The sequence below is a fragment of the Capricornis sumatraensis genome, chromosome 3 (genome assembly GCF_032405125.1).
Source record: "Capricornis sumatraensis isolate serow.1 chromosome 3, serow.2, whole genome shotgun sequence".
Lineage (NCBI taxonomy): Eukaryota > Metazoa > Chordata > Mammalia > Artiodactyla > Bovidae > Capricornis > Capricornis sumatraensis.
This window is the reverse complement of record NC_091071.1, coordinates 141,120,448-141,145,782: the sequence shown is the minus strand read 5'-3', so window position 1 is coordinate 141,145,782 and position 25,335 is coordinate 141,120,448. Positions and strand designations below refer to the sequence as shown.

General features: G+C 41.0%; 1 protein-coding gene across 1 annotated transcript in view; it reads right to left on the bottom strand.

Annotated features, from left to right (window-relative positions):
- Window positions 1–586, bottom strand: part of PTH2R (parathyroid hormone 2 receptor) — an 86,225-nt gene extending 85,639 nt beyond the window's left edge. Inside the window, exon 1 of the mRNA XM_068969014.1 lies at window positions 512–586. Coding sequence (XP_068825115.1) covers window positions 512–586 — 75 coding nt within the window. The remainder of the gene's footprint in view (window positions 1–511) is intronic.
- Window positions 587–25,335: the final 24,749 nt, after the last annotated feature.

The following is a 25,335-nucleotide window of genomic DNA, read 5'->3' as shown; positions in this document are numbered from 1 at the left end:
ATCTAGTTTCCTCTCTTTAATGATGCATGATTCTGTATTAGCGAGATCCAGTTATCCTTTCAGGCAGTAGTCACAAACAATCCTAGAAATTTAAGTTCTCAAAACGGACGGTAAATTGCCAGCAGACAAAAAACAATTTAATTAAACGGGGAAGCAAGAAGTCTAACAGTAAGAAAAGTTCCTCACCTCTCAATCTCACTCTACTGATCCAGAAAGCCGTGGTTCCTAAATATCCTCTGACTTAGCAGATGCCAAGATGCTGGCCGGAATACCACCCCAGGACATCATTCGCCTAAAGTATATCTCTGCAGCCTGTCACTATATGCCTGTCAAACCTTGCCGGGTGCACCTCTGTGTGTGCGCGTCTGTCTGTCTGCCTCTGTGTGCGTTAGTGCGTGGATGTGTAAGGATTCACGCACCTTGGTCTCAGCCAAGTCCCGGCGTGCGGCCTTAACGCCGGGTTCCGGCGGGTGGCTCCGGGAAGCAGGTACCTCGGGGCATTGGCTCTTACCTGGGCTCCGGCGAGAATGCAGCAGCCGAGCAACAGCCACCCCCAGAAATGCAGCGAGGCCCCTGGCCCGGCCATACCCAGACCAGCCCGAGCCAGGAACTGGAACATTCTTCCCGGAGCCCGGGATAAGCTCCACACTCGCAACTTGGCCGGCGCGAGGCAAACTTGTGACTGGGAACGCGGCGCAACTGGGAGTCGGGTTCGAGGCTACCGGCCGGGAAGCCCTGGACCAGGCTGTCCGCACCGCGTGCGTTTGGGGTTGAGTCTTGCCTCTCGGAGGCTCGCGCCTTGGTCGGTACTTCCAGGCTGAGCTGCTCGAGTCCCGGCCTTAGCTCGCTGGCCCCGCGCCGGGTGGATGCGCGCGCGCCCCCCGCGCGGACGCTGGAGCGGCGGGAAGGCGCTTGCGCTTCTCTTCCGAGTCACTCTGTCCCGCAGCTCAAGGGAACCCGAGGGCGACGGCTGCGGAGCGCCGCTGCTGCCACCCGCAACTCGCACTGTCCCTGCCTCCCTCCACTCTGTCCCACGTTCCAATGCCCTGTCTCTATGGGCACCCTGGGTCGCTGAGAAGTGCCCGAACTTTCCCTCCTGTGCAGACGCGGGCTGACCACCAGCCGCTGAGACCCGAACAGCGTGGTTAAAGGTTTCGGAGACCAGGTGCATTCCCCATCCACGACTCTAAGCTGAACAGTACCTACACCTCTGAAGTTCTGATTGCCTTTCTCTTTAACCACTGTGCTAATACTGTGCCTGTGGGGCGCGGGGGCGGAGAGAGGTTCTACTCCAACAGATATCTCTAGGTCAAAATTTTTTTGGATCTTTATAATTTTGGATCCAGACATTTAAAAAAACTAATATTCTTTAATATTTTTGTGTGTGTAAACACTTTCGTTTGAGACAAAGTCTTTTTATTTTTCTTAGAGGCATAATCTTCAAGATGCCAGAGACTTTGCTTCACAGACATTGAATTGAAGAATATTCAGTCTCCCAGCATCTGATAAAATTTGAAAAGAATGATTCCCATAGATGAAACACAAATTCACTCACGTCCTCTTGACAATAAGCGTCTGACGTGTTACCACTGGTTTTCATTTGAATGCCGAAGTGAAAACGGAGTTTGCTTTTAAAACGCAGATTGCTAATGACTGCGTGCTCAGTCGCTCAGTCATGTCCAGGTCTTTAGGACCCCGTGGACTGCAGCCTGTTAGGCTCCTCTGGCCATGGGATTTCCCAAGCAAGAATACTGGAGTGGGTTGCCATTTCCTCCTCCAGGGGATCTTCCCCACCCAGGGACAGAACCCAGGTCTCCTGGGTTTCCAGCATTGGCAGATGGATTATTTACCACTGAGCCTTACTAATAATGACTGGACAGCCCTAAAATACTAGAAATAGATAACTTTTATTTCTAATTCTACATATCTAAAAAAAGTTCACTCCTATCCTTTTTATTGCTTATAGTGCAGATAGGTGTTATAAACAATTTCATGTGCTTTTCTCTATCCATAGGATTTTCCAGGCAAGAGTACTGGAGTGGGTTGCCATTTCCTTCTCAGCGGGATCTTCCCGACCTAGGGATCTAACCCAGGTCTCCCACATTGCAGGCAGACTACGGTTTGAGCCACGAGGGAAGTCCTTTTTTGAAATTAGCAAAATCTAAATCATATAACATATACACACACCTGCAAAATTACCAATAAAGTTCACTTTCCACTTACTCTATCAAAAATTTAAGGGGGGTACACTATTTTTCAAAACAGGACTCTCCATAGTCGCTATTATCTAAAATCCTTGGTTTAATTAAATTTTTAAATAATTTATTTAGTTTTGGCTGTGCTGGGTATTCATTGCTGCACAGTCTTTAATTGTGGCAAGTAAAGGCTACTTACTGTCTAGTTGCAGTTCAAGGGCTTCTCATTGCAGTGGCTTCTCTTGTTCCAGAGCATGGGCTCTAGGGCACACAGACTTCAATAGTTGCAGCATGTGGGCTCAGTAGCTGCAGTTCCCGGGCTCTAGAGTACTGAATCAACAGTTGTGGTGTTTGGGCTTAGTTGCTCCGCAGCATGAGGGATCTTCCTTGTACCAGGGATTGAACCTGTATCTTCTGCATTAGCAGGCGGATTCTCTACCACTGAACCACCAGGGAAGCCCCTGGTTTGATTAAATTATTTAGAATTATTAACTCTTATACTACCCTACTCAAGCAAGAAAATAATAACAGTAATAAAACTGACAGCATTTAATAAGTGCTTTGCTACATTCCAGTGACTCTTCTATGTGCTCAAAATAATCTCTACAATTAACCCTGTGAGATAGTATTACTGTTATCCATACTTAGAGATGAGGAAATAGACACCAAGTCACCTGCCCAAGGTCTAGATATTCTGTCATGTGGCACTTTTGATCATCTGTTCTCATGTATGCAATAGTATTATTGCAAATTTTGTTTCACATTCCTTGCTAAGTCACTTCAGTCATGTCCAACTCTGTGCAACCCCATAGACGGCAGCCCACCAGGCTCCGCTGTCCCTGGGATTCTCCAGGCAAGAACACTGGTGTGGGTTGCTATTTCCTTCTCCAATGCATGAAAGTGAAAAGTGAAAGTGAAGTCGCTCAGTCGTGTCCGACCCTCAGCAACCCCAGCCTACCAGGCTCCTCCGTCTGTGGGATTCTCCAGGTAGGAGTACTGAAGTGGGGCACCATTGCCATATTCCTTAGGCATCACAAAACCAGAAACACTTTTCCAGCCAGTTTTTATTTTCATTTCTTTGTTTGTGCCCCCTCCCAAAACTTGAGAATAATTTACTGTGTTACAGCGGTACTTCTGAGCCAGAGGAAGTTTTGTCCCAGGGTACATCTGGCAAAATGTCTGGACATCTTTGATGTGTCACAGTACATGTTTTGGCATGCTAGGTAAAATTTAAAAAAAAAATAATTACGCAAATCACTGTGATAGCATCAGGATATTTGTAACTCTTCTCATAAAATGCTATAATCGCTTATACTGTGGGTCAACATGGAATAATTAGGATTTTGTACAAACTGATAATTGGGGGAGAAAAACAAAGCTTTGTGCAAAGTTGATGAAACGGCTAAACCACCAAGTGTCTTTGTAAATAACATCATGTCAATCCTTGAAATCAATGAAAACTAGGTAAAGGCTCTGATCATCCACATTCACAAGTGAAAAACAGGATCCAGATGATAAAGGAACTCAATTTCAAGTCAATCTTGGTCCCGAGGAAATTATCTGTTTATTTATGGCAAAGTTTCATTTTATGTCTTGTTGTTGTTTATTTACTTGTTAGCTTGTTTTTGTCTAAATCATAAGCTGACCATCTGCAAAATTAGCTGGCATGCTTGTTAAAAGGCACCTTCTGGGGCTTTACCTCAGACCTGCTAAACCCCGATATCAAGGATCGGGTTCAGGAATTTTTAACAGGCTCCTGGGTGAGTCTCATACAAGATTAAGTTTGGACACCTCTGTCTAGATTGATTGATACACACAGCTGGTGTGGGCTCATGGGCAGTTGAAAGGTCTGTTCAGTTCAGTTCAGTTCAGTTGCTCAATAGTGTCCAACTCTTTGTGACCCCATGAATCGCAGCACACCAGGCCTCCCTGTCCTGTTTGTGCAATCTTTTTCTTCTTTGCAAAGTGTATTATCCTATGCAATGAAGGGCCTACCTGGTAAGAGGGAGATATGGGGACAAACAGGCTATTATCCTGACAGTCTCCAAATTGCAGATTGGACAGCCTTATTTTGAGGACTATTTTTGTTGTTGTTCTGTTTATCCATCTCTAAGTACAGCCATTTTCCCTTGTTTTAATGTTGTGCTTCTTTCTTGGTTTTTATTGGGGAGAACTGAAGGATCAGAGGTTCTGCTTTGCTTCTCCCTGGGGTTCCAGTACTCTCAGGTTGAGCTTCTCTTGAGCAGACCACCTACTGTCTCTAGAAACGAGTTTGGAAGGCTTCATGCTGGGAGCAAAGATTGCTGCTGTTAGCTGCTCTGCATTTAGAGGAAAGGCAGCTAAAGCATTAAAATCAATTAATTAATTTGAGGTTAGTTAATCATCTATGTAAAGTAATTGCTTTGATCATTTCTCTAAGTTCTTTAAAGCTTTTTAATCACAAGCTAGGATATGTGGTTGTGCAGCTGCTGTGTGTGTCTGTGAGTGTGTCTGTGTTTGCCTATCTATATCTGTGTGTCTGTCTGTGTGTTTACAATTGTATCTATTTTTAACATTCCAGGAATTTCTCAAAAATTTTAGAGTACCCATGTCAGGGATTTTTTGTTTTCCAGTATGATGCAGTTTGATTCTTTTAAAATGTGGATATGCATTTTCTTTCATTTCAGTAGGATTTTAAACAGGAAGTACAAATAAATGTATGTTCTCTATTCATGTTTTCTGGAAACCCAAAGGGAAAAAATGTATTTAAAAATTCTTGTGAATTCCCTGGTGATCCAGTGGTTAGGACTCTGCTCTTCCACTGCATGGGTCCTGGCTTTGATGGCAGGGGAACTAGGATCCCACAAGCTGCATGGAGGGGGGGAAAAATTTAGTCGCATGTTTTATTATAATACATATTCCAAGAGAAAATTTTGCAAATGCATAAAATCACAGAGGAGAATAAAAAATCAAACAAAATTCCTCTACCTACCACAAGCTAAGATATGTGGTCTGCTCATAATTATTTTGAAATAAGATTGGCCTTTTACTGATTGATTATAACATTTTTTAAAGGATGGAAAACAAACACACTGAATAAGTATGTTGGGTTAGGTGGGTTTTATTATTTAATTTTCTATACTTTCTATATATTATATGATACAACATTCTGGAAACAAAGAGTTATCACTGGGATGACTATCCTTGAACATGTATTTTTATGTAAATCATTGAATATTGCCTTAAATACATTTTTAAATCAAAAATTTTCTTTAAAAAAATATGTTCAAATTTAAGACATTGCAGATATTTATAAACTGAACTTGAACTTGTTTATAATTTTGCTGAAGCATTTCCTTACACTCTTGCTTTTGTTGGTATTACATTTTAGAATCTTGTCCATTTAGCAAAGATGACATGTCCTTACTGTTTTTATTTTTAGTGTATTAATAAGGTTGACTAATGCATATATGTATTGTCCAATAGTATCACTTCTTTTTAAAATCTATTCTTGCTTCTTGAGGGAAGAGATGAAGGGACACACAATCTGAAGCCAGAAAGCCTGGGTTTGAATTCCAGTTCTGCCACTTCCTCGCTGAGTAACCCCGGGGAGATTACATAAAGGCCTTCCTTTGCCTTAATCTCCTCAATCATAAAAATGGAGAAAATAAGAGTACCTCCTTCAGAAGTTTGTTGGAAAAGTTAAATGAGTTAACAAACATAAGCATCAAGAAACTACCTGGTTCAGGGGAAATACTCAGTAGATGTTAGTTACAGTAATTGTACTGCTTTATTTCCTATTACTATTATTAATGATTTTAACCCTGTGACCAGTGTATGAATGAGCAAAGGACTGTGGTGAGTTTGAGTGATTCTTATTTATGGAAAGAAGCACTATCTCTATTTAGAATATTAAATATTTTTTATTAGAAATACCAAAATGTCTTTTCGACTTTCTCTTTGGCTTAATTTGAAATGTCTGAATCAGTGCAAAATTAAAAAAAAAAAAAATTTATGGATCTGAATCTCAGTCTTTTATAGTTTCTGCCTTAGCTTTTAAGTCAAGAAAGAAGCAGCATTCTAAAAACTAGAATATGTTTTCATCAGATCTTTTTCTATTTTTTCACTATTTCATAATTTCACACTTAAAACTTTAGAAGTATTGACTTTTTTAAAATGATGATTTAACAATTTTCCTAAATACCTAACCAATTAACACTGCATAATTTATCAAAGAATCCACTTGTTTAATGAGAAAGATATTTTGAAGAGAGGTGGAGGATGGACTTTGCTGATGATTCCAAAATCACAACTTGGGCTCCACATGTGGCCGCTATACTAGAAGAGGTTTAAAATTATAGCAGTGTATAGGGCTTCCCTGGTGGCTCAGAGGGTAAAGCATCTGCCTGCAATGTGGGAGAACTGGGTTCGATCCCTGGGTCGGGAAGATCCCCTGGAGAAGGAAAAGGCAACCCACTCCGGTACTCTTGCCAGGAAAATCCCATGGATGGAGAAGACTGGTAGGCTACAGTCCATGGGGTCCCAAAGAGTCGGACATGACTGAGTGACTTCACTTCACTTTGAATAGAGCATCTGTCCATTTCATCCAGAGTAGAATCCCATTCATCAAACCCAGATGTTTTGGAAGCAACCAAAATGTCCATTGACAGATGAACGGATTAAAAAGATGTGGTACATTTATACAATAGAATATTACTGGGTCATTGGGTCATTTGCAGTGATGTGGATGAACCCAGAGTCTGTCACACAGAGTGAAGTAAGTTAGAAAGAGACAAACAGATACTGTATATTAACATAGATGAAATATAGAAAAATGGTAGTGACGAACATATTTGTAGGACAGGAATAGAGACGCAGATGTAGAGAACAGACTTATGGACATGGTGTGGGGGTAGAGGAGAGTGGGACAAGTTGGAAGAGTCGCATTGACATATATACATTACCATGTGTAAAACAGATAGCTAGTGGGAAGTTGCTGTATAGCACATGAGGCTCAGCTCATTGCTCTGTGATGACCTGGAGGGGTGTGAGTGGGGAGGTGGGTCAGCTATATGTTTACATATATCCCCTCCCAAAGCCTCCCTCCCACCCACCTCCCCACTCACACCCCTCCAGATCATCACAGAGCAATGAGCTGAGCTACATGTGCTATACAGCAACTTCCCACTAGCTATCTGTTTTACACATGATAGTGTATATATGTCAATGCTACTCTTCCAATGAAAGAGATGGGAATACCAGACCACTTGACCTGCCTCTTGAGAAATCTGTATGCAGGTCAGGAAGCAACAGTTAGAACTGGACATGGAACAACAGACTGGTTACAAATAGAAAAGGAGTATGTCAAGGCTGTATACTGTTACCTGCTTGTTTAACTTATATACACACTACATCATGAGAAACACTGGGCTGGATGAAGCACAAGCTGGAATCAAGATTGCTGGGAGAAATATCAGTAACCTCACATACACAGATGACACTGCCCTTGAAAGTGAAGAAGAACTAAAGAGCCTCTTGATAAAAATGAAAGAGGAGAGTGAAAAAGTTGGCTTAAAGCTCAACATTCAGAAAATGAAGATCATGGCATCCGGTCCCATCACTTCATGGCAAATAGATGGGGAAACAGTGGAAACTGGCAGACTTCATTTTGGGGGGCTCCAAAATCACTACAGATGGTGACTGCAGCCATGAAGTTAAAAGACACTTACTCTTTGGAAGAAAAGTTATGACCAACCTAGACAACAAAAAAAGAGAGACATTGCTTTGCCAACAAAGGTCCCTCTGGTCAAGGCTATGGTTTTTCCAGTAGTCATGTTATGGATGTGAGAGTTGGACTGTAAAGAAACCTGAGCACCGAAGAATTGATGCTTTTGAACTGTGGTGTTGGAGAAGACTCTTGAGAGACCCTTGTACTGCAAGGAGGTCCAACCAGCCCATCCTAAAGGAGATCAATCCTGGGTGTTCACTGGAAAAACTGATGTTGAAGCTGAAACTCCAATACTTTGGCCACCTGATGTGAAGAGCTGACTTATTGGAAAAGATCCTGATGCTGGGAAAGATTGAAGGCAGGAGGAGAAGGGGACGACAGAGGATGAGATGGTTGGATGGCATTACAGACTCAATGGACATGAGTTTGAGTAAACTCTGGGAATTGGTGATGGACAGGGAGGACTGGAGTGCTACAGTCCATGGGGTCGCAGAGAGTCTGACACGACTGAGTGACTGAACTGAACTGATAGCTAGCTGATTCACACTGTTGTGAAGCAGAAACTAACACAACATTGTAAAGCAAGTATACTCCAATAATAATTTTTTTTAAAAAATAGAAAAGCAATTGATGGTATTTGTTGTCCATAATAAAAATCAAAGCTTTCAAGTAAAAAAAAAAACCCAGATGTCAAAGGCCCCTGCCAAACAGTTGGCAATGTTTCTTCTGAATATCTGACTGTCAGATTTGGAAAGCTATAAGAAATTAGGCCTCTGAAGTCAGTCCTGACGTCAGTCAGCTTTCTGGCTGGAACTCTGGAAGTAGGCAGACAGCAGCAGGAAAAAACCTGGCCATTTAAACACGGTTATGGGCTTCCCATAAGGTAAAGAATCTGCCTGCAATGTGGGAGACTCGGGTTCGATCCCTGGGTAGGGAAGATCCATGGAGAAGGGAATGGCTACTCACGCTAGTATTCTTGCCTGGAGAATCTCATGGATAGAGGAACCTGACGGGCTACAGACCATGGAGTTGCAAAGACTCAGACACAACCGAGCAACTAATACTTTATGGGCTTCTTTGGTAGCTCACAACATCATGATTATCTGGGTCGTGAAGATCTTTGTACAGTTCTTCCGTGTATTCTTGCCACCTCTTCTTAATATCTTCTGCTTCTGTTAGGTCCCTACCATTTCTGTCCTTTATTGAGCCCATCTTTGCATGAAATGTTCCCTTGGTATCTCTTAATTTTCTTGAAGAGATCTCTAGTCTTTCCCACTCTATTGTTTTCCTCTATTTCTTTGCACTGATCACTGAGGAAGGCTTTATCTCTCCTTGCTATTCTTTGGAACTCTGCATTCAAATAGGTATATCTTTCCTTTTCTCCTTTGCTTTTGGCTTCTCTTCTTTTCACAGCTATTTGTAAGGCCTCCTCAGGCAGCCATTTTGCTTTTTTGCATTGCTGTTCCTTGGGGATGTTCTTGCTCCCTCGGACATGACTGAGCGACTGAATTGAACTGAACTGAACTGGTGGCTCAGATGGTAAAGAATCTGCCTGCAGTGAGGGAGACCCAAGTTTGATCCCTGGGTTGGGAAGATCCCCTGGAGAAGGGAAAGGCTACCCACTCCAGTATTCTTCCCAAGAGAACTCCATGGACAGAGGAGCCTGGAGGGCTACAGTCCATAAGGTCGCAAAGAGTCAGGCACGACTGAGCAACTGACACTTTCACTTTCACTGCATTGGTAAGTTACCCCAAAAGAGAAAACGTGTTCCACAAGGAAAGGGCTGACCCCAGACTGACTTTCAGTGGCTCATATGCTAGTCTTTTTCATCTGGGAAATTTATTATTAGTAATAACCACTCACCTTTCAATGTTTGATAATTAGACGAAATAATGACAACATCAAAGAAACTTTTACCAGCTGTACAGAATTACACAGATGATAGTAACTTTGGTATTTACAGAATTCTTTCATGTACACTATCATACTCAAATTGTAATTGTTAATGTGCAAAGCCTATTATAAAATACTCTGTAATTAATTGGTAGCTTAAGGGAAACTAATGAAAAGGAAGCAACAGCAAATCTTAAAATTTTCCTGAGGATTAAAGAAAAGAATTAATTCATGCAGAGCCTACTTCAGTCAAGATAAAGCCCAAAGAAAATTAAGAATTTGAGCAATTGCTTATTTGTCACCATCCCACTTCCTCTTTATACACATATATATTCTTTTTATATTCTTTTCCATTATGGTTTAGCCCAGGATATTGAATATAGTTCCCTGTGCTGTATAGGACCTTGCTGTTTATCTATTCTATATATAATAGCTTGCAACTGCTAATCCCAAATTCCCAGTTCTTCCCTCCCCCATACCCCTCCCCCTTGGCAACAAGTCTGTTTTCTTTATCTGTGAGTCTGTTTTTGCTTCATAGATGTGTTGATTTGTGTCATATTTTAGATTCCACATATAAGCAAGATCAGAATGGCCATCATTAGGAAGTCTATAAACAACAAATGATGGAGAGCATGTAGAGAAAACAGAATCATCTTACACTGTTCATGGGAAGGTAAACTGGTACAGCCAGTATGTAAAACAGTATGCATATCCTAAAAAAGCTAGATTATATGGCCATATAATCCAGCAATCCCACTCCTCAGCATATATCCAGACAAAACTATCCTTCAAAAAGATACCTGCATGCCTATGTTCATAGCAGAACTATTTACAATAGCCAAGACATGGAAACAACCTAATTGTCCATAGACAGATGAATGGATAAAGAAGATGTGGTGCATATATACAGTGGAATACTACTAGCCATCAAAAAGAGTTTGATTCCTGGGTGGGGAGCTGAGATCTCACATACCTCGTGGCCAGAAAACCAAAACATAAAACAGAAACAATATTGTAACAAATAAAGACTTCAAAAAAAAGAAAATTAGAAGAGGGAAAAAAATATTTCAAAAGACATATCTGGTGAAGGAGTGTTATCCTTCCAAATATATAAAGAACTCTAAGAACTCAATGATGAAAAACAAATAACTCAATTAAAAAATGGACCAAAGACTTTGACAATCACCTCATAAGGCAAATAAGCATATAAGAGGATGCTCTACACCATGTCATTCAGTTCAGTTCAGTCGCTCAGTCGTGTCCGACTCTTTGCAAACCCATGAATCACAGCACGCCAGGCCTCCCTGTCCATCACCAACTCCCGGAGTTCACTCAGACTCATGTCCATCAAGTCAGTGATGCCATCCAGCCATCTCATCCTCTGTGGTCTCCTTCTCCTCCTGCCCCCAAGCCCTCCCAGCATCAGAGTCTTTTCCAATGAGTCAACTCTTCACATGAGGTGGCCAAGTATTGGAGTTTCAGCTTCAGCATCATGCCTTCCAAAGAAATCCCAGGGCTGATCTTCAGAATGGATTGGTTGGATCTCCTTGCAGTCCAAGGGACTCTCAAGAGTCTTCTCCAACACCACAGTTCAAAAGCATCAATTCTTTGGCGCTCAGCCTTCTTCACAGTCCAACTCTCACATCCATACATCACCACAGGAAAAACCATAGCCTTGACTGCTGCTGCTGCTGCTAAGTCGCTTCAGTCGTGTCCGACTCTGTGCGACCCCACAGACGGCAGCCTGCCAGGCTCCTCCATCCCTGGGATTCTCCAGGCAAGAATACTGGAGTGGATTGCCATTTCCTTCTCCAATGCATGAAAGTGAAAATTGAAAGGGAAGTCGCTCAGTCGTATCCAACTCTTAGTGACCCCATGGACTGCAGCCCACCAGGCTCCTCCAACCATGGGATTTTCCATGCAAGAGTACTGAACTGGGGTGCCATTGCCTTCTCCGTAGCCTTGACTAGACGGACCTTAGTCGGCAAAGTAATGTCTCTGCTTTTGAATATGCTATCTAGGTTGGTCATAACTTTTCTTCCAAGGAGTAAATGTCTTTTAATTTCATGGCTGCAATCACCATCTGCGGTGATTTTGGAGCCCAAAAAAATAAAGTCTGACACTGTTTCCACTGTTTCCTCATCTAGCATGTCATTAAGGAAATGCAAATTAAAGGAACAATGTGATGCCACCACATACCTCTAAAATGGCCAAAATCTAGAACACCAAACTGAAGCCATGAATTGTGTGGAGGAAAGGGTGTAAGAGAAATATCTGTACCTTTTCCTCAAGTTTGTTGTATACCTAAAACTAGTCTTTAAAAAAAAAATAGGTCTTGAAAAAAAATCTAATCTAGCTGATGACATAGGTAACAAGAACAATTTGCTTTCACTGTTAGTTCACTTGTGACCAGGATTCAATCCTGACCATATACTGACTGGACAGGTGGCCTCCTCTGCCCTTATAACTCTATTTTCATCTTTCTAAAGTCTTCTAGCTTTCTCAGAGTTGACTCACTCTTCTGTCCAGAATTTCTAAGAACTATGATTTTTCCCAAGGAATGACATAGAATATTGGTATTTGAAAAACCTTTCAACTTCTTCCCAATACTTAAATTGTTCCTACAAATCTAAAGCTATATTTCCTCCATAAGAATAATCCTAGGGACATCCCTGGGTTGTTCAGTGGTTGGGAATCTGCCTGCCAGTGCAGGAGACATGAGTTCAACTCCTGGTCCAGGAAGATCCCTCATGCTGCAGGGCAAGTAAGCCTGCCAGCGACAGCTACGGAGCCCGGGCACCCTAGGGCCTGAGGACTGCAGCAAGAAGCCAGAGCAATGGAAAGCCTGTGCACAACTAGAGAGCAGCCCTCGTAGAGAAAGGCCCACGTGCAGCAGTGAAGACCCAGCACAGAAAGATGGACAAAGTAAAAACAATAATTAAAAGAGGAATATTTCCCTTTTTTTAAAAAAAGGAATATTTCTAGTGATAAAAGTCTAATTCAGTAGGCAGTGAGATTAACATGGAAAACAACTGATTGGACTAACTAATAACATGGATTAAATGGCTACAACGAGCTGACTATAACAATAACTCATTTTATAGCATTATGTAAAATTTTTACAGACTTTACAAATTCCCCTCATAAATTCTTATCTTGCAAAATATTTGTGTCAGCAAAATATCCTGGTCCTTCAGGACTTGCCCAGCAGTACAATGGTTAGAACTCCACCTTCCCAATGCAGGGGGTGGAGGTTCGAGCCCCAGCTGGGGAACTAAGGTCCCTGGATGTGGCCAAAAAAAAATTTTTTAATACCCTGGTCCTTCAAACAGTTTTAAGAGATGGGCAAACTAAGGTGCCCACTTTAATGATGGTACTCATTAAGGTGAGGAAATTGCAACTTAGAGAAAAGCTAAATAACTTGAAGAAGAATACACAGCAGCAAATAGAAACTTGAACTTGGGTCTTCTGTTTCCATATCTATCACTTTTCCTATTATCCTATCATACCCTCATATGATGCACTTTAGTGTTCTTATAGAACTTCACAGATCTCCTAAGTGCCTTCTCCTACATCTTCTCATTTCTCCCACAAAGATAACTTTCTAATAGAATCACATTTTAAAAGATATTCTTCTTAAACTAAAGGATTAGTCACATTTCAGGCAGTATGACAAATCCATGAGTGATTTATTTTGAGTCTTTCAACATAGGGAGCCATATGCTCCCAAGAATGTACCAAATAACACTAAAAAGAGAAATTTAACCTAGATAAGAGGGATGATCCTTTAACTTGGAGATGGGTTAGGAAAAAAACATGGACATTTTCGAGTTACCTATTCTTCTATTTCTTAAGAAAAAGTGCAAAGAACTTCGTAGAAGATAATTTCGTTAAGATTTTTAAGACTTAGGGAACATAACATTTTGTTAGCAATTTATACTCAGTACTTTCCTAGACACAGAAGCTCACTGTAAGAAGTAAATGTTGGTTAAAAACAAAGAAAGAGGACATATTGCTTGTGTCATAAAGAATTTATAGGACAAAGCAAAATATCAACATAGACAAAATCATATATAATAAAAGTAGCCACAGACTTCAGAGTGAGGGAATGATCAGCTGGGGCTGAGGTTACTTGAAAGTTTTCAGGAGGTGGGAAGATTCACAAAGCTCCTTTGGTGATATGACAGAGGGGGGAGCATTTTGTGTTTTGTGTGGCATGAGCTTCCCAAGAAACTGGATATATTACACAGTATATAATGTAATTTTCTAATGTACATAAGAAACCAGGAAGAAAACTGCCTTGTTGGTAAGAATGAGAAGATGAGAAGCAACAGGAGCTGGGAGTCTCTCTTTTCTGACTAAGATGTGGGACTTGGAATGGCATGGTAGCCAGTCACACCCTACCAGAAAGTTAAGATATGAAAATGTTTTCATAGGAAAATGTTTTCATAGTTAAGAAAAAAATGTTTCTGTTCTGTTCAGACAGAGCAAGTGTTCTGTTTGCTGTGTGTAGAAGCAATGAGGAGGAGCCAGAATGTTGCGTAAGAAGACCACGTGTAATAACAACAACCTACAGGCAGTGTGCTAGGCACCAGAGCTTCCAGCAGAACAATCTCATCCTGTTTCCAATGTGTTCCCAAAAGGCAGCAGGGGATAAGGTGGAAGCCCACCGTACCCTGTGTGGGTGAGAGAAGATTTCTGGAGGAAATATGGGAACTGATGGGAAGAGTGGCTACGTGTGAGTCGGCAATGGGAGGGATGCTGAAGACGGCATTCACAACAGAGAGTAATGTCCATGCAGAAAGAAGGAGATGGGGGAGAGCCAGTTGGAGCATCACTGAGAGAAGGAAGTGGAAATGTGGCTAAAAGTCCTGAGGATGAAAGCAACCAGCAGAGAAATGCAGGGGAAAGGGCAAAACTGAGAGAAAATGTGAACCAGGAAGTAAATGGCCTTGTTGATAAGAAAGAGAAGATGAATGAGAAAATATTAGCAGGACTTGGTTACTGACTGGCACTGGAGGATAAAAGGGATGATAAAAAAGTCCCAAATGTTGTGAGTCTTGGGGACGGAAAGAATGAGAGTAGTGTTGGCTATAACGGAAAGGCAGGAAAGTACTGTTTGAGGAAGGAAGAGAAGCTAATCTTGACCTTCCTCTTGTTAAATTTCAGGTAACATTAGAACATACAGGTGTCAGGTGGGGAAGAATTTGGGGATTGAAGAGCATGTGAAATTGGAGGATGGGGCTAAGATGAGAGCTGGAGACAGATTTAGGGGTAGTCTAGACACAGGTGGAAGCTAAGACCAGGTGTACATGAATTAGTTGAAGGAATTCAATGTATTTGAGAATATAAATTATTTTCTAATAGAACTCACACACACATAGAATAGATCAGAGTATGGCATAACCCTATTGTACACCTCCTTCAGACATTTGGAGTACAATTAACAAAGGAGCATAGTGCTGGTAAACTAGAGCTACTGACTCTTATGTGTCAGTATCCAGTTGGTGGACTTCCCTGGTGGTCCAGTGGTAAAGACTCCCCTGCCAAAGCAGAGGACAGGGGTTCAATTCCTGGTGCAGGAACTAAGATCCCACATGCCTGGAGGCCAAGTAATCCTAGGCACCAACTGGAGAGCCTGCATACGACAACTAAGACCTTATTCAGCCAAATAAATATTTTTTTAAAATATATCTAGTTGGTTTCTAGTCAGGAACTATGAGATCGACACTTCTCAACTATTTATTAAGATCTACTATGAAATTTGCTTTTATTCTCTCCACAAAACTTTTTTACTTGTACAGAAAATTTCAAGAGATACAAATATATCTAATGAGATATCTGTCTAGACGTCAAATATCTTTTGATAAAAGAATATCTTGAGGATTAGTTGAATTTTAACACACATATACCATATTTCCAATAAAACATAAATAGGCTTTAGAAATTAAAGAAACTTAATATAGCATTTATATACTGAACCCTAGTTCACCTGATTTGAAAAACTTTTAGATAAAATTATTATCTAATTTTTCAGGTCTAATAATTTTTCCTAAGTTAAATCAATGGGATATATATGAAAAGTTATAGATAAAGTAATAAACCTAATACCAAAGTAACCACTAACATAATTTACTCTGAATCATCTATTAGTGACCTGGGTAATTTTACTATTTTTACTAGGTTACCAGGTTAAACTAGACATCTGAAAAAATAGGCTCTAATAAGAAATTCAAATAGCTCCTGCCATTCTTGAAAATAAAAGAATATCCCTTCACAGAGTAAATAGACATAGCCTTTCATTCTAGGTGGTCCCAAGGATAGGTACTGATGACTAATATCGGGCAGATATTTTTGACAGGCACTTTCCAGTATACTATAATATTACAAAAGAGAAACATCTACTGAAGTCAATTCTGTGTATAAGTTTGTGGGCTCAGTTGCTCAGTCGTGCGTGTCTGACTCTTTGTTACCCCATGGACCGTAGGCTCCTCTGTCCATGGAATTTTTCAGGAGTGGGTTGCGATTTCCTGCTCCAAGGGATCTTCCCAACCCAGGGATTGAACCCGTATCTCCTGAGTCTTCTGAATTGGCAGGCATATTCTTTAATACTGTGCTACCTGGGAAACCCAAAGTCAATTCTACCACTCACCTTTTGAGGAATTTTAACCTTACTAGTTAGAATTCATATTTTGTTGTTCGCAGTAAATAAGTACTGTACTAACCTCTGGATATATAACCACTGTAATATTTATTTTAGTAAGCTATAAAGAGCAGCAGGGCTTCCTTTATGGCTCAACTGGTAAAGAATCTGCCTGCAGTGTCCGAGACCTGGGTTCAGTCCTTGGGTTGGGAAGATCCCCTGGAGACGGGAAAGGCTACCCACTCCAGTATTCTGGCCTAGAGAATTCCATGGACTGTACAGTCCATGGGGTCGCAAAGAGTCGGACACAACTGAGCCACTTTCACTCACTCACTCAAAAATCAGCAAGTATAATTTTATCTTCAAAATAAAATAGGTCAAATACTTCAAGGAATTAGTGTGAGATTTAGAAAGAGACTAATTTTCCAGATGATTTAACTGAAGACCTGTTGAAACAGAGTTTTATTTTCTATGAGATAATTAATGAAGGCTTGTGAAGTGAAAGTCGCTCAGTTGTGTCTGACTCTTTGCGGCCCCACAGACTATACAGTCCATGGAATTTTCCAGGCTGAATACTAGAGTGGATAGCCTTTCCCTTCTCCAGGGTATCTTCCCAACCCAGGGATCGAACCCAGGTCTCCCGAATTGCAGGCAGATTCTTTATCAGCTGAGCCACCAGAGAATCCCAAGAATACTGGAGTGGGTAGCCTATCCCTTCTCCAGCGGATCTTCTCAACCCAGAGATCAACCCCAAGTCTCCGCACTGCAGGCGGATTCTTTACCAACTGAGCTATGAGGTAAGCCTTTATAGCTTAAGGCTTAAAGCTCTGTAAAAAAGCGAGTGGCATTATAAATGGCTGGAAGGGTATTAGCAAGGAGATTTGTATCTATAGATGCTGGAGAGGAAAAAGTGAGCAGCAAGGCTGCATACTTTTCTCTGTCAGAAGGAGAGAAAAATCCTCAAATCTCTTTGTTGAACATGCTATGTTGGGGGTCCCACCATCTTTACTCTGGATGAATTGTTAGGTTTCCTAGGACACAGAAGCTACTACACTGGTGCTTACATTTTGTTACAATGAAAGAATACAGGCTAAATTCAACATGCAGAAAAGGCACATGGGGCGAAATTCAGGAGAAACCAAGCACAAGTTACCAGGTGTCTTCTCTCTGTGGAGTAGCAGAGACCCATCTAATTCTCCTGGCAAAGATGCACGTAAAAAAAAAAAAAAATACTGCCACCTGGGACGCACACCCAAGTGTTGGTGTCCAGGGCTTTTACTGATCTCACCCACTCCAGCGTCCCCTACCTCAAGCAAAAACAAGATAGCCAAACATGGAGCCCTTCATTAGCATAAACTATCTGGTCAGATCAGCAAGGTCTCAGACATACAACACCTTTATCCAGCAGAATAGTGCCAAGATTCAGCACTCATCTCCCAGGAGCCAGTCAAGGTAATCGTGAAGACTGGCCTTTTGGGGGATGTGCAAGGATAGAGCCTCCCAGGCCTGCTGGGGCATACACATTAATGACAAGACTTCCCAGTAAGCATACAAATGGTATTTACTAGGAATGGAAAGATAATGGCGAGAAATCTATACCTATAAAATGTTGTTAGGAGGACAAATACTATGTATATGCTTATTCGCTCAGTTGTGTCCAACTTTTTGCTATCCAATGGATTGTAGCCCACCAGGCTCCCTTGTCCATGGGATTTCTCAGGCAAGAATACTGGAGGGGGCTCCATGCCCTCCTCCAAGGGATCTTTCCAACCCGGGAAACAAACCCACATCTCTTGCATCTCCTGCATTGCAGGTGGATTCTTTACCATCTGAGCCACCAGGGAAACTTTGTGCATGCTATTTATTATAAATAAACTTAAAATTTACAGATTTATGGGTGAGATGGTTTGCTACAAAATGAGAAATGATCATACAACAGGTAATTAACAGGGTGTGTAGAAGAAAAGTTTCATAACCAAAACTATACCCTTTGTTTGAACAGTGTCTGCAGACAAAGTGAAAGTGAAAGTCACTCAGTCACGTCCAACTCTTTGGGACCCCGTGGACTATAGAGTCCATGGAATTCTTCAGGCCAGCAAACCGGAGTGGGTAGCCTTTCCCTTCTCCAGAGGATCTTCCCAACCCGAGGATTAAACCCAGGTCTCCCCCATTGCACGCAGATTCTTTACCAGCTGAGCCACAAGGGAAGCCCAAGAATACTGGATAGGGTAGCCTATCACTTCTCCAGAGGATCTTCCTGACCCAGAAATTGAACCGAGGTTGCCTGCATTGTAGGCGGATTCTTTACTAAATGAGATATCAGGGAATGACTGCAGACATTGCTTATAAGGAAACTCGTCTGTTTAATCTAAAACCAAAATTTATCCTACTGCAGGAGAACAGGAACATTTTTGGAAGCTCTGCTGAGTTACCTCTCAGACATTTCCAAGACTATTTATTTGTGCCTGATGTTTCCCTGAGTTTTTGAATCATTAGTCAAGTTTGGTGCTGGTTAAGAGCTAGAATTCAAGAGTCTAAATTGAGGATTCAAGCCTCTGCTGTGTTCACAAGGACATGAGATAACTCCTCTCTAATTTAAGACACATTGTTCTAGGTTTGCATCGAATGGTGCAAGATCAAGATAGCAAATAAATGGGTAATATAACAACCTTGGAAAAGAGAGAAGTCCTTTAAACATTGTTAGTGGAACATTCTAATCACATTCCGAAACCACATCCATGTACCCAATAAGTAGACTCCCTAAATAAAGATGTAATGTCCCTAAAGAAGGACTTCCCAGGTGGCTCAGTGGTAAAGAATTAACCTGCCCCAGGTTCGATGCAGGATACAGGATGCTTGGGGCTGGTGCACTGGGATGACCCAGAGGGATGGTACGGGGAGGGAGGTGGGAGGGGGTTCAGGATGGGGAACACGTGTACACCAGTGGCGGATTCGTGTTGATGTATGGCAAAACCAATACAATATTGTAAAGTTAAAAAAAAAAAAGAAGAAGAAGAAGAATTAACCTGCCAATGCAGGACATGTGGGAGAAAATTTTGATCCTAGGGTCAGGAAGTTCCCCTAGAGTAGGAAACGGCAACCCATTCCAGTATTCTTGCCTGGAAAATTCCATGGACAGGGGAGCCTGGCGAACTATGGTCTATAGGGTTGCAAAGAGTCAGACGTGACTGAACAAACACACACACACACACACACACACACACACACACACACACACAAAGAAGCTTTTCCTTTTGGACCCAAGAGTGTGACTGTCTTCTTCTTTCTGTATTTAAGACTCAGTGTCTAAGGACACACATTTAACTCATCCACTAAGTCACCATGGTAACTAGAAATGGGTGAAGCACTGACAGAGGCTGCTACAAAAAATAAACACTTTCAATCAATCATTGCTGTAAACCCACAGTGAGTTTGTAGTTTGGTTTCTTGCATAAAACATGTATTTGACTTTCATGACTATTCTGGCAACAGATTTTTTTTTTAATTTAAATTTATTAGATTTTTAAAGAGAATTCCAAGGAGTACTGACATATACCCTGTATACTGAAAAGTAAGAAACATCATTGTTTCATACAAAGTAGTAATAGCAGTGTTTATAAAATATATAACTGACAAGAAAAAATAAAATAAATTATATATATTAGGTGGGAAGGGGTGGGAGGTGAGAGGGAGGTTCAAGAGAGACGGGACATATGTATACCCATGGCTGATTCATGTCGATGTATGGCAGAAACCAATACAACAGTGTAAAGCAATTATCCTTCAATTAAAAATAAATACAGAAAAAATTGTATAAGACAAAGCCTAATTTTGTAAATTACACTAAGTAAATATAAAATTCTAAATAAACCTAAAAAATATGTCAAATCTGGTTTGGAGACAGTATGTATACTAAAAATACTTTGGGACTTAACTCCCTGACATAACACCAGTACAAGCTAAAGCTGTTTTCTAAAAACTTATGTCTGAAACTATGGAATTTTAAGCTAAAAACACTACTGGGTTATTTTTATAATTTCTATGTTTTGTTTATACATGACAAGAGGGGACAGATTTCAGGCTGCTATTTGCAAGCTGCTATTTGCAAGCACTCTGCAAATAGCACACTGTGGGTGCAGATAGGCCCCTTACTATCAATAAATGAAAAGCCAAATTGAAAAAAAAAAAAAAAGAAACATCACCATTTCATTACTGATGATGAAGACGTATCTGTTATGGTACTTAAAGTAATTCATTATGGGAGAAAAAGAAATTAATATTTCTAAACAAAATGCCTAGGGTAGTAATTTTTTTTTCCCATGATAGCTGTGGCTTAAAGAATATTTTTTAAAAAAAATTAATTTTCTATTGTTTGATTTTATTTTTAGGTTGAATGATAAATTTCTTTCTATTACTAAGTCACTTGTATTATTACTATTATTATTCACTGGATGATAAATACTTCCAATGAATATGTTCTGATGTGTGGCATTTGGAGACCAAGAAAAATATGAGTACCCTCTCAAAAACAGGACTAAAAGCAACTTGCATATCTTTGTTTACTAGGTTTAAAGGCAGTGGCTCAGACAGTAAAGCGTCTGTCTACAATGCGGGAGACCTGGGTTCGATCCCTGGGTCAGGAAGATCCGCTGGAGAAGGAAATGGCAATCCCCAAATATTTATTGAATACCTACTATGTGCCAGATGCTCTTTTAGGTTGTGGCAATACTGCAACTTTTAAGAAACTAGGAAAAACACTTTATCCAAGGATCTTAAAATTTTACTCATTGATAGTTTTCAATAAAGCATCAATGTTTGACCCCACTGTGGTGGAGGGAACAGCAGAATCAATTTAACCATGATTCACAGCTTCTTCTTGGGGTTCACATACAGTCTAGACCTGGCAGGAAGGTGCTATTCCAGAGCTACGTACTGACAGCAACCTGCAAGCTAACACAAGCTAAATCCTATTTATAAGCTAGAAATTAAAAGATGTATGTAATTATCGGTTCTCTGGTGCTTCTGTTATCTTTTCGTATTTATGACAGTTAATAAACTGCCATGGTTTCCACAAATATAACTGGCAGTAATCCACAATTGATTGAGTTAATTAAGCAGAACAATTGTCAAGAGCTAAAAATAAAGTGAAGGAAGAATTTTAATGAATGTGTATGGATGGAGCAGCACCAAAGAGTGTAGACAGTCAATTTGCAGATTTTCCCTAGTAAATGGTGTGTTTCCCTAGTAAACGCTTGTTCTTAATATATTATTCTATAAAGTAAGCATATTCCTAACATTCAGAGTAATAGAAAATAAATTTTTAGAAATTCAGTCTTTCCCAATAGCTTGACTATGTAATCTTTTTAAAAATACTTATTTATGTACTTATTTATGTTGGCTGTGCTGGGTCTTTACAGCGTGCAGTCTTTGCTACTTGCGGCACACATGGCGTGGTTGCAGCATGTGGAATCTTAGTTTCCTAGTCAGGGATCGAACCCTGGCCTCCTGCAATGGGAGCATGGAGTCTTAACCACTGGACCCCTAGGGAAATCCCTGTGATACTTTCTGATGCTTAAATTATCATATACTTAAAGTATCTTCACATTATGAATGCCCTTTTATTATTAATCATCTTTTGATTCTAAGATGAATGTGGCAAAGATGTTGATGCTAGGGTTGCTTTATTCAATTCAACATATTCATTAAAAGTTCAAATATTCTTTTGTTGCTTTATTATGTATGCTATGCTCCAAGGAATCTGAGCTACAGGATATTCCCTGCTTACATCCATGAGTACTTACTAGGTATCAGACCCCAGATAAGGAGAACAATAACCAAAGACTAGAAGCAGAGCCTCAGGGATTTGGGCATTGAATTGGTATGTCTCATATTCTAATAGGAGAAGGAAATGCTAATAGGGCTTCCCTGATAGCTCAGCTGGTAAAAAAAATAGGCCTGTAATGCAGGAGACCCAGGTTCAATTCCTGGGTCAGGAACATCCGCTGGAGAAGTGATAGGCTACCCAATACAGTATTCTTGGGCCTCCCACTAGTAAAAAATCTGCCTGCAATGTGGGAGACCTGGGTTTGATCCCTGGGTTGGAAAGATCCCCTGGAGAAGGGAAAGGCTACCCACTCTAATATTCTGGCCTGGAGAATCCCATGGACAGTATAGTCCATGGGGTCGCAAAGAGTTGGACACAACAGAGCAACCTTCACTTTCACTTTCATATCCTAATATGTTTGGTCATCATTGTTAATGGTTTTCTTTCTAAAGTTTACTTCATCTATCATGTTTATTTCACTAATTCTACTTAATCTATTCCAGAGCAGTTACTCTTACATTGTATTTCAAACCACACAATCCATAAACATATATTTCATGCAAATACAGAGAATTTCAGGAGTTAAAAAATCTAGATGCCAACACAGAGTATGTACATAGGGAGATAAATATGACCTAACAGTTTACCCCAAGTCTTGATGGAATGGAATTCATGAGTGGACACAGCAGAAGAGATTTCATGGCAGTGTTGAGCGATGGCATGAAATGTCACCTGAGGTGAGGTCTTCCTGAAAGTATGTGTGAAATTCCAGCTCTAGTAGTGTTGGAACCAGTGCTATTGGTCTTAAGCTTTTGTGAGTTCATGATGTCTTCTACTACTATGTAGTCTATTTCCTCAAGGAGTCAATGAATGGGATTTGAGAGAGACTTGCACCTAAATCCAGGTTCTGTTACTCCCAGGATCATCTGTGATCCTAGAATAAGTTACTTAACCCTTTAAGCACCAGTTTCCTGCTTTTTGTAAAGCAAAGCAGAGGTGAAAGATACCTATATCAGAGATTTGTTGCAATGATGGAGTGAGTGACTGAAACAGATGTGGTCTCTCCTTTTCAGAGAATAGTCAAGTAAAAAGATTACTATACCCATGGACTGTAGCCTGCCAGGCTCCTCCATCCATGCAATTCTCCAGGCCAGAATACTGGAGTGGGTAGCAGTTCCCTTCTCCAGAGGATCTTCCCAACCCAGGGATCAAACCCAGGTCTCCCACATTGCAGGTGGATTCTTTACCAACTGAGCCACAAGGGAAACCCAAGAATACTGGAGAGGGTAGCCTATCACTTCACCAGTGGATCAAATCCAGGTCTCCTACACTGAAGGTAGATTCTTTAGCAGATCTCCCAAACTGAAGGTGGATTCTGAGCCACCAGGAAAGCCCAAGAACACTGGAGTGGGTACTTTATCCTTTCTCTAGCAGATCTTCCTGACTCAGGAATCGAACTTGGATCTCCTGCATTGCAGGCAGATTCTTTACCAGGTGAACTACCAGGGAAGAAAAATCTCCTGAATGTCATTTTGACTCAGTCATGTTCATTATGAGAAATGATCTAACTGCAAAGAACAGAGCCACACTTTTAATGAGAGATAAAATTCTAACATGAATAAGTGACTTGTCATTTCTGAAGCCTCAGGAATTTTTCCTGCAGGTATCAGAGCAGCAGAATCAGGAGCTCCACTGATTGAGAAGGTAGGGACAGAAAATGTACTGCTGCTGCTGCTGCTGCTAAGTCGCTTCAGTCGTGTCCGACTCTGTGCGACTCCATAGACGGCAGCACACCAGGCTCCGCCTACCAGGGGGAGATTTTTAGGAGGGTGTGAAAAATGAAAGTGAAGTCGTTCAGTCGTGTCCGACTCTTCGAGATCGCATGGACTGCAGCCTACCAGGTTCCTGGTCCATGGGATTTTCCAGTACTCTTGCCTGACCTTGCCTTGCCTGGAAAATCCCATGGACCAGGAGCCTGGTAGGCTGCAGTCCATGGGGTCTTGAAGAGTCAGACACGACTAAGCGACTTCACTTTCATTTTTCACTTTCATGCATGGGAGAAGGAAATGGCAACCCACTCCAGTGTTTTTGCCTGAAGAATCCTAGGGATGGGGGAGCCTGGTGGGCTGCTGTCTATGGGGTAGCAAAGAGTCGGACACAACTGAAGTGATTTAGCAGTAGCAGTAGCATAGTGTTATAATTCAGGAACTGCCTGTTGGATTAACATTTTAACTTAAAAGTTTTATCAATTATTAATTACCTCTTAAATAGAATATCAGTTCTTTTCCCTTACCTGTTGTGGGCTGAATTTTGTGTATCCCCCAAAATTCAAGTGCTGAAACCTTAATCCCCAGTGTGATGGTATTTGGAGATGGCATTTTGGGGATATCATTAGGTGAGGAGAGTAGAGCCCTCTTGATGGGGTTAGTGTTCAGAGAAGAGTCCCAAGAGAGCTGAGCTCTCTTTGTGCCATGTTAGGCTACTGCTAGAATGTGGCTGTCTGCCAACCAGAAAGAGGGCCTTCACTAGCAACAAAATTTGCCAGCACCCTAGATGTGCAGATGACACCACCCTTATGACAGAAATCAAAGAGGAACTAAAGAGCCTCTTGATGAAGGTGAAAGAGGAGAGTGAAAAGCTGGCTTAAAATTCAACATTAAAAAAACTAAAAAAAAAAAAAAACTAAGATCATGATGGCATCCAGTCCCATCACTTCATGGCAAATAGAAGGGGAAAAAGTAGAAGCAGTAACAGATTTTCTTTTGGGGGGCTCCAAAATCACTGTGGATGGTGACTGCAGCCATGAAATTAGAAGATGCTTGTTTCTTGGAAGGAAAGCTATGACAAACCTAAACAGCATAATAAAAAGCAAAGATATCACTTTGCCAACAAAGATCTGAATAGTCAGAATTATGGTTTTTCCAGTAGTCATATCTGGATGCGAGAGCTGAACTATAAAAAAGGCTAAGTGCCAAAGAATTGATGTGTTTGAACTGTGGTGTTAGAGAGTCCCTTGGACAGCAAGATCAAACCAGTCAATCCTAAAGGAAATCAACACTGAATACTCACTGGA